The following is a 13,777-nucleotide window of genomic DNA, read 5'->3' as shown; positions in this document are numbered from 1 at the left end:
TACCCCTTTCCCACAGGTCCTCCTCTAGACCCCCCATTTTAGCTAAATTTATATATATGCAACACTGGTATTAAATTTCCTTCCTTTCTTTTCTTTTTGTTGCTGTTTTACTGATTTCATCAAATAAGCTCCACTAGCATTCAAAACCAGCACTGACTGACATCATCACAGGTTATGCCTTTCCCCGACAGTGCCATGCTTTTCAAAATTAAGAAAGCGAACTTCTCTGACATAAGAGATGTTTTATAAAAGGCATTCCCTCTCTTCTAAGAGGTAAATGCAGGAGGGAAAAAGCCCTTGCCTTATTTTCTGGAACATATATAGCATACAGGCAAACTATATTTATTAGCATGGATTCTTGGAGATGAGGAAAGTTGTTGAAAAAAGTATTCATCCAACGAATATTTACCTTTTGGCTATGAAGTATCAGGCTAAGCACTTAGTGTAGTTTAGTTCATTTCGTCTTTATAACAAACCCTGAGGTAAATATTATCTCCATAAAGAAACAGGCTCAGAGGTAAGTGTCACACAGCCAGTGAGGAGCAAAAGTGGAATTTGACTCTAGGTCTGATTCTAGAGCCTGTGCTCTCCGTTGTGAGGCTAAGCTGCACCGTCTCCTCACTTTACCTTGTCCAAGAGGATACATGAGTCAAATGGATGATATGCATAAAAACCAGGTCTGGGGGCCGGCCCCGTGGCTCACTCGGGAGAGTGCCGCGCTGGAAGCGCAGCGGCGCTCCCGCCGCGGGTTCGGATCCTATATAGGGATGGCTGAGCGCGGTGTGGGCGACACCAAGCCAAGGGTTGCGATCCCCTTACCGGTCACAAAAAAAAAAAACAAAAAAAAAACCCAGGTCTGGAAAAGTGATCCCTTAAGCACTGTGATCATTTGTGAAAAGGCCAGATATTAAAGGAATATTTTGCCAGGATGGAGAAAGCAAACCTATAGAGAATGAAAATTCAAAAGATATTACATTTCAGCTTGATAAGGCTTATTCAAAAGTCTAAAAAGAAATGATTGTGAAATAGATGGCTTCTAGGATTTTCCTATGTTTAAGAAAAATATGCAGCCATGAAAAATAATGAGGTAAATCTACAATTGCTGATGTAGAATGATCTCTAATAATCTATAGAGTGATATACTTGAAGAGGACAAAATGAACATACAGAAGAAAAAACTTTTCTCTTTAGCTATGAAGGACATTAGCGTCATAGTTGGTAAAGTCTGAATAAAGTTTCCAGATAACATTATTGTACCAATGCTGATTTCCTGATTTTGATAACTATACTGTGGTTATATGAGAGCTTGTCCTTGATCTTAGCAAACACACGCAGAAGCATTTGAGGATAAAATGGCTTAGGTGTGTAATGCTCAAGTGTCCCCCCCAAATTAAATGTATACATTCATAATGTACACATACACACATGGGAAAAAATGGTAATGCAAATGTAGAATGTTGACATTTGGGAAATCTGGGTGAGGGGTATACAGAAATTCTTTGCACTATTTTTGCAACTTTTCTGTAAAACTTTTTCTGTAGACTTTCAGAATAAAAAGTTTAAAAATAATCAGGTACAGAAAAGTGTGTATTTCTGTATTAACAAAAAGAGATCTACATACACACAGACCGCTTGTGGAATACACAAGCCGCTTGCAATAGTGTTTACTTCTGGAGGCCTGGGGGCCTGGAGTGGGAGGGAAACTTACCTTTCATTGTATGTTCTTTTGTGCATTTTATATTTTAAAACATATTATGTGTATAGACTGTTTTCCAATTTTAAAAACTTTAAGTATTTTAATGCCACTTTTGCTATTTCCCGTCGAACCCCTCTTTTCTGTGAGAGCTTAATCCTGCCAGCCACAGTTTGGCTGTACACAGCATTTTCAGGATACAGACAATGGGTGAGACTGTTGCACTATAAGCCTCATAGGGGCCAGAGCAGACCTGTGGAGCGTCCCTGGTGTCTTAGTGTAGCTTCCTGCTGAGGACCGAGATGGAGGTACCATATCTGGCACTGCTAATAAAGATCTCTGATGTCCTCTGGGAGCTGCTCTGTAAACAGTTCATCTCATCCCTTTGTTTAGTCTTAATCCAGACAACACTTCTTTGACTTCCACAATCAAAGCCAACATACAGCACCTGAGGACAAATCTGAACGTAAACTATTTTTAAAGCCAAATACAAAGAACATACATTGTGTAATTCCAAACATATGAAATGTTCAGAATAGGCAAAGATAGAGATAAAAATTAGAGTAGTAGTTGCAGGGCCTGGCGGGGGAGGGGAATGGAGAGTGACTGCTCATGGTACAGGCTTCTTTTGGGGGTGATGACAATGTTCTAAAATTAGACTATGGTGATGGTTGTACAATTATATAAATATGTTAAAAACCATTGAATTTTATATGTTATATGGGTGAATTTTGTGGTGTGGAACTTATATCTCAATAAATATGTAAAAAAAAAATCCAAATACATACCGTTTTGCAAATATTGTTCCAACTGGTCTCTCCTCTCATCAGCCATAGAGGCAGTCATTGCCAGATAGTACTTTGGTGGAAAGGGCGGCAGGCAATTTCCAAAGACCCGCCTCAGCTAAAAGATCCAGAAAACACACAGTTAGGGCAAGCGGGCCTCCAGCGCAGGGCTGATGAGATACTAAAGCTTCCTCACAGGGCAAACCTCATCACAGAACTTTATTTAAAATTAATCCTTCCTGGTGGCTAAAAGGAGGAAAAGAGGATAATTTGATTTTTTTTTTAAGGAGGGATTCTAGAGATGCTATTAAGACATACCTCAGACTGAGAACTCCAGGCTAAGTATGGTAGAGTTGGGGTGTATTGTTATTTTTCATTTGTTTTGCAAGATTACCGACCACTCACATCAGACAATATTTCCTTAATTCATTCATCCCTAGTATCTGTGATATCAATGAAGATAGCTAGCAATGCCACCTCCCCTCCACCAAATCTGAACTTGACAAATGTTTATAATTGTGCTCTCTAATAAGGTCGCCACTAGCCACCTGCGGCTAATGAGCACTTGAAATGAGGCCACTCTGGATTGAGATGTGCTGTAAGTGTAAAAGACACTCCAGATTTTGAAGATTTGGTTCAAGGAAAAGAGAATGTAAAACACCTCACTGGTAATCTTTTATGCTGGTTACATGTTGAAATGATAATATTTTAGATATACTGGATTAAATAAAATATACTATTAAAAGTAATTCCACTTCTTTTTACTCCTTTTAATATGGCTACCAGAAAAATCTTAAATTACGTGTGTGGCTCACTTTATATTTCTATTAGACAGTGCTGGTTACAGAATTCTTATAAGACTGACATAAATTCCAATAGAAACCAAGTCAGGCCCTTCCCTCCACCCACGTATATATGACCCAAGACCATAGAGGTAATTATTTTTATGCAAACTAAACAGCAGATGCATAAAAAATAATTTTTAATTGTAACACCAAGGTCAAGGGTTTGGATCCCTGTACTGGCCAGCAGCCAAAAAAAAATGATAACAGGGGCCAGCCCGTGGCTCACTCGGGAGAGTGTGGTGCTGATAACACCAAGGCCACGGGTTCGGATCCTATATAGGGATGGCCGGTTGGCTCACTGGGTGAGTGTGGTGCAGACAACACCAAGTCAAGGGTTAAGATCCCCTTACCAGTCATCTTTAAAATAAATAAATAAATAAATACAATAATAATAATAATAATTTAAATTAAGATAACGAAAAGGGTGTCTTCTTTGCTCCAGCCCTACTCTTACAGAGGCAGCTTGAAGGTAAGGCACAGCATAATTCTCTTTCAAACAAGAAAGAGGAAACCAATCAGGTTTTTTGTTTGTTTGCTTTTTGGCAGCTGGATGGTGTGGGGATCCAAACCCTTGACCTTGGTGTTATCAACAGTGCACTCTAATCAACTGAGGTAACCTGCCAGTCCTGGTTTTAACATGTTACCTCTGGAGCAGCTATCTTACTACTACCATAGTCAGTGCTAAGAAATGAGGCCGCAAACAGACAAGAATTTTAATTCCATGGTCTTTGTCACAAATACAGTGTGTAGGTGACAAATATTCTCTTTGCATAGACCCTAACTTCAAAATACGTAGAGAATCTGACCACTTCTCTCCGTCCTCACTGCCATCATCCTGGTCCAGGTCGCTGCTGTTTCTTTTCTAGAGCGCTGCAATAGCCTCCCAGCAAGTCTCCCTGCTTCCACCCTTGACCCCCTTTCATCTCTTCCTAACACAGCATCTAAGGTGACAGTTTACAAATCTGAGTCAGATCATTCCACTGTTCTGCTCAACATCTTGTGTATCTTCACATCTTACTCAAGAAAAAGCCCAAATTCTTACAGTGGCTTAGAACTGTGCCATCAAATATGGTGGTCAATAGTTACCTGTGAGTAAATTTAAGCTTTAATTAATTAAAATGAATAAAGTTTAAAAATTCAGTTTTTCAATCATATTAGCCACATTTCGAGTGCTCAGTAGCCATTCGAAATGTGACAAGCTGCTGTTGAATTGAACAAAAGAGATAGAGAGCATTTCCATCAGCATAGAAAGGTCTACTGGACAGTGTTGCTCTAATGTCTAGAAGGTTACTAACCGCCCACCTGTGGGCAAAATACAGCTCCCTGATGCATTTGTTTGGTGGTTGTTTGTGTTGTTTAGAGAATCTGATGCCAGGGATCCATGGAGAAATGGCTGATTCTAGGACAAGATGAGCCTGGAGCATCATGTAGTGCCAGAAAGTAAGGAAGTGCTCAAAACAAACAAACAAAATCAACCGTGGGGGGACGTCAGAGACACAGGATCGAGTTGAAAGAGTTCCCATGAGCTGGAACAATTTGAACAAAGTAAAGTGGTATTGAAGTATAACTCAAAGTATAAAGTAAATGTCCATGAGTTCATACAGATATAAATTATTGAATAAATAAATAGAAAAGAAGAGATAAATCTCCTGTGCAGAATTCCAAATAATTTATGTCGATATTCATTCCTCCTGGGGAGGGGAGCATAAATCCCCCCTCTTTAAGTGTCAGCTGCACACAGTGACTTCCTTCCAAAGAGTACACTATGGAAAAGGAGGAGAAAGAGTAACTTTACAGTGGAGAAACCTGACACATGCTCCCTGAGCCAGGTGATGGAGGTCAACGTCAACAGCAGTAAGTCATGCTGACAGCAGGTACCCTTGATATGATGTGATGAGAAGGGCACTTTACCTCTGGGATCTTCATCCCCAAAACCAATAACCCCAGTCTCATCGTGTGAAAAACTTCAGACAAATTCCAACAGAGGGGCTAACGCTCAGCTGGTTAGAGCACAGTGGTATAACATCGAGGTCAAGTGTTTGTATTCACATACTGGCCAGCTGCCAAAATAAACAAATAAATAAAAGCATTTTCTTTAAAAAAGAAAAAAAAATCTAATAGAGAAGCATTCTACAAAATATCTCATCAATACTCTTCAAAACTGACAAGGTCATTAAAAACAAGGAACGTCTGAGAAATTGTCACAGTCAGACTAGGAGACATGACAACTAAATACAATGTGGTTTCCTGGCTGGGATGCTGGAGCAGAAACAGGACATTAGGTAGAAACTAAGGAAATCTGAATAAGCTATGGACTGTAGTTAATAATAATGTGTCAATACTGATTAATTGTAACAAATGGACCATACTAATGGCAAACTATTAATCATAGAAGAAACTGGGTGCGGAGTAAATGGAAACTCTCTGTACTATCTTTTCTGTAAGCTAAAACTGTTCCAAAAACTAATTAAAACAAAACAAAACAAAACAAAACAAAACAAAAAACCGATGTTCTGGCTTCTCTTGAAAAATCAGAAGATCTGGAATCAGTGGGTCCACATTCTCTCAAGCGACCGTCCTGGAGACACATGCAGCTCCCACCACTCCCCACGTCTCTCACCTGATCCTCATCTCTCACTTAAATTACTTTCCTGCCCCCTGCAGTCATTTAAGCATGCAGCCTCTCATCTAAACCTAGTATAAAATATTATAGCAAGGGCCGGCCCGTGGCTCACTTGGGAGAGCGTGGTGCTGACAACACCAAGTCAAGGGTTAAGACCCCCTTACCGTCATCTTAAAAAAAAAAAAAAAATTATAGCAATAATTCTGTTTCTCTTAAACTCAAGAAAATTTTCCTGCTATGCCAGAGACTGAAAAGAGGCATGGCAGGTGAAGCATCATCCCAGGCAGGACTGCTCAAACAACCTGGGATTGACGCACCCCGTCCCTGCTAATGCCATTAAACAGAAGTGGAAATCTGTCCTCTCTGTATGCAATTATTTCTTGATTAACTGATCTTTAAAAAGCAATTGTTTTCCTTGGCATGTGTTCATAAATGTCACTGATGCTCCCAAGTTGGTTCTAATCACAGTGACCTTGAGACAATAGGGCTGCCTGAGTTGTCCATATGCAGGAGAGCATCTTAGGGAAGCCCTGGGGCCAAGAGCTGGGAAAAAGTCTACAAGGATTAAGATTTTAATACCCATCACAGAGCTGGTTTTACAACCTGTGCTGACTTCCCAAGGAATCTTTCTCCTCCCTTCTCTAATATTGGTCTAAGGAGGAAGATATATATACAGTAAACTGACTAGTTAAGTCGGCCAGAAGTCAACCATGAACTCCACAAGTTCAACTCTACCAACAGAGAACCTTTTCTATGGGTCTCAGCGCAGAAGTTTTAACAGTCTCTATCAAAACCATTAGCATGTTTAGAATTATCTGGTACTAGCGTTCGGCTCAATCTCTCTTTCAAAAACTATTTAAGGGGATCAAAAGGAAAACACACCTCTTCTGCTCGTTTATTATAAGGTGTTCCTTGTTGGGGTTTTTTGGAAGACTATGTTCAGATAATATATTTTTATTTTTATTTATTTATTTATTTTTGTCTTTTTCGTGACCGGCACTCAGCCAGTGAGTGCACCGGCCATTCCTATATAGGATCCGAACCCGCGGCGGGAGCGTCGCCGCACTCCCAGCGCCGCACTCTCCCGAGTGAGCCACGGGCTCAGCCCAGATAATATATTTTTAAATCCCAGAACAATCTCCTGCACCAGCTTCCCCATTGTGCAGTTCTTTCTCTTAATATGAGGAGAACTTTACTGGCCAGTTGAGAATGTCACCTCCTTCCCCTGCCTTACTGCACTGGTAGCCCCTCACCTCACCCCCCCTCAATACCTATCCTAGAGTGGTGACAACCTGGTACGAGCAGAATCAGATACAAAATGTGTCCTTTCTCCAATCCGTTTCTAATGCTGACTCATTCATCCCCTCTCCAAGTCCCCTTGTAATTGAAAACCTAGATTTACCAGATAAAGGGCAACTGCTCAAAGCAGTCTGGGTTGCGGCATCTAGTACCAAAGAACATTAGCCTGGAGCTTGTATATTATCCCACTAGTTCCTCAAAACAGCCTAGTTAGGCAGATGGATCATTATCACCATGAACATTGTCACCCTTCCACCTGGCCATGGGAGTAACGTGAGGCTCAGGGAGATGAAGTGACCTCAAACTAGGTCCTACAGGCTAATGAGAGGCAGAACTTGGTCTCGGTCTTTTCACTGCCATCATTATCACCATATCATGTTTTCCACCAAATCTCTATTAAGCAACTACTCAGGCAGATTCCATGCCGGGTGTTCTATACTCACCAGCCTTCATTTGTCCTTCCATTCAAATACATGGTTTTTGCTCCTAAATAATCGGGGGAGACAAAATACACACACAAAAAGAGGAACAAGGCAACATCTAAACACAAAGTGGAACAGGAATCAGAGAAAGGCATCTCATGCAATCAGGGACTTTCTGAAGGAGGTGGGTCTTAAGTGAGCTTTGAGAAAGGGCTGGTGGCTGACAAGTAGACCAGAAACCAGGAGTCTTCCCAGGCAGGGGAAGCGAGCCAGGGAATGGGTGACAATGGCTGGGTCAGCCTAATAGGAACAGGAGCTTTGAGTGGAAAAAGAGGGGGTATCAGGTTAGATGAGAGTGGGGAAGGAGCCAGGTTGGGTCAGCACCTGGCAGGGAGGAGAACAGAACCTACCCTCCTGCTGAACTGTCCTTTCCAATCTTCCCCAGCTTGTCCCCATTGCAGTGTCTGATGCTGACAGAGTGCAAGGAAGCAGGCATCCCGTTCACAGAGCCCCGTATCACTTACACGGGATGGCCCCATCTGCAACACCTGGCCAAGACGGGCTGATTAAACGTCTCCTTCCCAGATTTCCTTAAATCCATTTCAGTGGGGGTGGTGCAGGCAAGGTGATAAATCAAACTGGCTTTATTTATCTAAAGCCACAGAAAGAAGTTGGAGAGGGTCAATCCACATGGCAGAGAGATGGACAGCATTCACAGCATGGGGCGAGCTACCAGACCTGGAGGGAGCCTCACTGGGGGGACAGAGCCGCAGGTGATGATGTCAGAGAGCGTGGGCCACAGCTAATGTCATGGAAACACACCCACCCCTTCCCCAGGTCCAATCGTTGATGTACTAGCTCTCCACATGCCCTGGCTGAGACGGATGAGGGGCAACCTCACCTGGGCCAGTGCTGCTGCTCAATCTCAGAATTATTCAATATACAAGATATAAATCCAGTTCTTAAGGTCGCGTATTATAGGTGCTAAAAAGTCATAGTCTTCACTTAACTTAACACAGTGCATGCATATAATAGAAACTTACTAAATATTTCTTAAGTAAATGAAGAACCATTCAATTCTAAGGATAAAATTTCTACTCTATCAGGATGATGAACTTTCCAGGAAATCATTAGAAATAAAATTATCAATCACCAAACACACACAGACAGATGGGGTCTTTATATTGTTCCCTTTTTTATAGGACTTTATATTAGATTAAGAATTCTGAGCCTTTTCATATCCTCCACTGAATAGGAAGAATAAAAACTAGCTGAAAAGTGGCTGGGAGAGGTCACCTAACCTTTCAGTCTCAGACGTAGGATGGCCAGATACAATACAAGATGCCCAGTTAAGCAGGTCCCAAATAGCGCATGGGACATACTCATACTAAAAAATTGTTTATTGTTCACATGAAATTCAAATTTAACCAGGGATCCTGTGTTTTTATTTGCTAAACCTGGCAACCTTACTCAGATTCTCTATCTATAAAATGAGAGTGATAATAATCACACTACTAACCTTACGGGGGCTTTCTGGGAAGCTCAAATAGAATCCTGTGCCTGGAACTCTGATGACAGAGAGTAGACCGTAGACCTTGATTTCCTGGGGCCACATGTGGGTGGAGGGGATCCAGGGCAAAGAGGACAAGGGGGCTTTTAGAATGAGAGAACTGTTCTTTATCTTGATTGTGGTGATAATTGTATATATTTGCCAAAATTTATCACACCAAACACCTAAAATTGGGGGATTTTATTACATTATCCCAGAATATAGTTTTTAAAAGAACATCACTTTAGGACTCAATCAGTGGACTCCTTAATTGTTTTACTGATATGATTTATTCTGTCAACTTAATAAGAAACCATAAAATGTAATGGGTCAGATCAGGTTCTGGAGATCAAATCCTGGCTCTAACAGTAAGACTTTGGGCAAATTATGCCTCAGTTTCCTCATCTGTTAAATGAGGCTAATATAATCTTAGCTCTAGGACTGCTGTAAAAATTAAACAAGCTATTATTAAATTTAAAGTTTTTGACACCAACCTTAGCATTTGTAACTGTTTAATTGTTAGGTATTGTTTTAAATTAATAATAAATATCAATAGCTACCTAAGACCTAAAAAGTTTCTCTAAAATGAAGTTGTTTGTATAGAAAGGGTGAAAATGATAAGCATAAGATATAAAGAAGTTAGAAACTAGACAAAGAAATCTCTGCTTTAGGGTTTTGAAAAATCTGGGACAAATACAAAGTATTTAATATCTATTGCATAGCCCACCAAGGATACTGAGCTGTGGCAATTCAACACTTAAGAGCCCACTGTGGTGAATAACAATGTTTCTTGCTCATGATTTCCCAAACAGAAGATGATCAAGAGGTACTCACTTCATGTCTCTGCTTCTGGACCTGCTAGAAATTGATATACCCAAGTTTTCTTGAAAATAAGCATTTTCCTGAGTCTGTTGGTTAAAGAGGACCAGATTCAGGAATTGCTGAAAGCTCTGAGTCAGTGAATGCATACTGAGCATGTGTTAAGTGCCAGGCTCTGTGAGAAACCGGCCCCTCCTCTTCACCAGCACCCTTAGAGGCTGACATCCATAACGACCCACTTGCATATTATTTCTGGTAAGAAAAATGAAGGTCAGAGAAGAGGGGAGGCGACCAGCCAGAAAGCAGTCAGTCAGGCCCACACAGTCCCTGCTGTGTCCTGCTCTGCACCTTGGGATGGCTCCCTCCCCACTCCTGCTTCACGTTTTAGGAGGACACATAAGGGTGAGAGAGGATATCCTGACTTCCACCTCCAAAGGGCTAAAACATCTATCCTTTCTCTTCCTCCGAGATCCCCATCTGCCTTCCTCTGCGGTCCTCCCAACTCCCCAGATGTGTTTCGGTCACAAGCAGCTTCTCAGCCTTCAGCACATCACCTCCATGTGGGTGGCCCACCACAGACACCGCAGTAACCACGGCTGCTGCGAGAGTGGCTAGGTGTCACAACCACCATGCAGATGGCCCACCAGCCACTGGAGTTCATTGACACAAGGAGAGTCACCAGCAGAGACCAAAGAAAAGAAGAGAATGTCTCTCTCCACAAAGGCCATTTCAGAGTGACAGAAGAAGCATCTGCTCTATGATAATATTGAGGGACCTGATAACATCTCTCAGCATTGGACAGATCATCTAGGCAACAATCAACAGAGTAACCATTATTCTTTCAGAGGGAGAGAAGAAATCTAGGGTTATCGGAGGGGGGACGATGGAGTGAGGGGGGATAGGGAGAGATTGGACAAGGGGCATAAGATTAAGTACAATTTGTAACAATTATATATATATATATACATATATATACATATATGTGTGTGTATATATATATATATAAAGACAAGCAGAGAGAATAAAAGAAAAGATCATTTCACATTCCTTTAATCTTATGGTTTCCTCACAGGCAAGTAAGACTAGGTAAGCTCTAGTCTGGAAGAAGAACATGCAACAAAGACGTTTGCACAGCAAAAAAAAAAAAAAAAGAAGAAGTCCAAATCCACGCCCTTCTTCAGTCATTTGACAATCACTCCTGAGGACCGACTTACTGCCAGGCGCTAGTAATACAAAGATGACCACTCGACTAGTACCATGTTACAACTGTTTTCTTGTTGACTCCAAGATACTTAAATCATACCTTGAAAATGGCCTTTTTCAATGCACTGTGATGTGTGAGCAAGGTGGCTTGCTGCAGTCACGATTTCAACAGTAGAAACATCTGACTGAGCTGTCTGTCCACAGGAGATGGTTAAATGAAGCATGGTGAACACACTCACTAGGAACCCAGAGACTGTCTGAAAGGACTCTCCCCCCACAATGTTAATATCTGTGGCCTCTGGGCAAGTGTTTTCTGTCTCCTCTATACTTTTCTTTTTAACTTTTGGTATGTGCTCTCTATAATTTAAAATCTAAAAAAAAAGAAAGAGAAAAAGAAAAAAAAAACTATTCATGGATGGGGGGGGGGGAAGGAAGGTGGAGTTTATTTCCAAACTTCCATTTACTCCTCTAACCCATTTCGAAGACCTATAACACTTCCTTATAAGAAAAATAAAACTAAATCCATTAGAGCAGACTAATAAATCAGCGTGCCTCCCACAGAAAATACTATCAGGACATCAGAGTGAGAAACTATGGTGGGAAATGGCCTAACATGATAAGTTACCTGTTTCCTGGCTTCCCAGCGTGCCAGCACTTGAAGGCCAGGAATCGGGCAGTTTGGAAATAAAAACAGACACATCTTTTTAAAGGGGGTAAGCGTAAGAAACTCTGGAGAGACCCGAGATTGAATATCCACGTACAAGATTCCTAAGACTCTGACACCTTGGTCTCCACTCGGCTTGCCTATTTTGAAGGGGAACGTCGTCCTGGGGAACAGCTGGCACTGAAATGGAGCCCACTGGCTCCGGCTCCCTCCCAGGTAGGGGTCATGAGGCTGGAGAGGGGCTGGGAGAAGCCCCTGCGCGCTGCTCCGTCACCTCAGGGCTGTGCATGATCAGGAGTCACACGTGTATTCATCGAGTTGCACGCCAAGCAACTCACAATTCTCACCCGACCTTGTCTCACGGATTAGGAGCCTGAGGTCCCGACAGGTCCACTGCCTTGCCAGTCTCGCCACCCGAGCCTCGTGGGCAGCCTTTTCCCCACCTGTCTCAGGTGCACGGGCTGGTACCCGCGTCCGACCCGCTCACCCGCTCGTTCCAGCGATGCAGCTGGCTGTAGCGCACCCTGCAGAAGAGGAACCCGTCCAGGTACACGGAGTACAGCTGCAAGCACACGCGCCGTCGGGTGAGCCAAGAGAGCAGGGGAGTCCCGGCCCTCCCCGCCCAGCCCGACCCGGGCCCCGGCGCACCACGTGGCGGCCGCCCAGCGCGCCGGGCCGCTGCTGGGACAGCGCGATGCAGAAGTGCGTCTTCATGGCGGCGGCGCGGAGCCCGGCGGCCGTGGCTGGTGCTCGCGCAGGGGCCGGGCCGCGCCTCCTCCCGGTGCCCGCACCTCCAGCCGCGCCGCTCGGGCCCCGGGACAGACGCGGGCGGGGCGAGTCTACGGCCGCCCCCAGCCCCCGCCCCGTCCCGCCCGCCCGCCCGCCCGCCTGCGCGGACCGGGGAAGGAAAGTGTGTGTGTGCGCGTGTGTGCGTGTGTCTCTCTCAGTGTGCCTGTGTGTGTGTGTGTGTGTGTGTGTGTCTCTCAGTGTGTCTGTGTGTGTGTGTGTGTGTGTCTTTGTGTGTGTGTCTGTGTGTGTATATGTGTGTGTGTCTGTGTCTGTGTGTGTCTGTGTGTCTGTGTGTGTGTGCGTGTGTGTCTTGTGTGTGTCTGTGTGTGTATGTGTGTGTCTGTGTCTGTGTGTGTGTCTGTCTCTGTGTGTGTCTCTCAGTGTGTCTGTGTGTGTGTGTCTGTGTGTGTGTCTCTCAGTGTGTCTGTGTGTCTGTGTGTGTGTGTGTCTGTGTGTGTGTGTCTGTGTCTGTGTGTGTCTGTGTGTGTGTATGTGTGTGTCTGTGTGTGTGTCTGTCTGTCTGTCTCTGTGTGTGTGTATCTGTGTGTGTGTGTGTGTGTGTGCTCCAGGGTTTTCATCAGATTTTCAGGGTGTTTCTGAACCCTCAAAAGGTAAGAATCCTTGCTCCAGCCACATCCGTGTCCTGTACACGTGCCAAACGCACACCAACTATGGCCACCCCAACTCCCGCGTCTCAGGGTTGGCCTGTTTGCTCCCTGGGGGCACAGCCGAGGAAAACCCGGCCTTCTCCGAGTGTGTGTGGCAGGGCTGGTTGTGATCTCTGTGGCCTGGAGTGTCTACTCCCTCTTTCAATGGATCTGTGGGGGTGAGGGTGGGGTGATCACATTTGGACCCTACCGCACACTCCAACTGTTGACACTTTTTCTAAGTAGGTGCCCTGAGAGGCTTGAAAAGGTTTGTGTCCCATTACCCACCTACACTGCCTGCAGTACACTATGAATTAAGATTTTTAAAAAAATACATAAATCTAGTTATTACCCTATGACTAGCACATTGTATTAGCTTCAGTTTTTTGTGTTAACGTTTGTTACACGTAAGATGTGCCACATGTGTGTAACCTCTCTT

The 13,777-nt window shown here is 43.5% G+C and overlaps 1 protein-coding gene across 1 annotated transcript in view; it reads right to left on the bottom strand.

Moving 5' to 3' along the window:
- SNX31 (sorting nexin 31) overlaps positions 1-12,616 on the bottom strand; it is a 49,645-nt gene extending 37,029 nt beyond the window's left edge. The window contains exons 1-3 of the mRNA XM_063080098.1: positions 12,551-12,616; positions 12,390-12,464; positions 2,482-2,596 (exon numbers count right to left, since the gene is read on the bottom strand). Coding sequence (XP_062936168.1) covers positions 2,482-2,596; positions 12,390-12,464; positions 12,551-12,616 — 256 coding nt within the window. The remainder of the gene's footprint in view (positions 1-2,481; positions 2,597-12,389; positions 12,465-12,550) is intronic.
- Positions 12,617-13,777: the final 1,161 nt, after the last annotated feature.

The sequence above is a fragment of the Cynocephalus volans genome, chromosome 15 (assembly GCF_027409185.1).
Source record: "Cynocephalus volans isolate mCynVol1 chromosome 15, mCynVol1.pri, whole genome shotgun sequence".
In the NCBI taxonomy this organism is placed as follows: Eukaryota; Metazoa; Chordata; class Mammalia; order Dermoptera; family Cynocephalidae; genus Cynocephalus; species Cynocephalus volans.
This window is presented reverse-complemented; position numbering and strand designations above follow the sequence as displayed.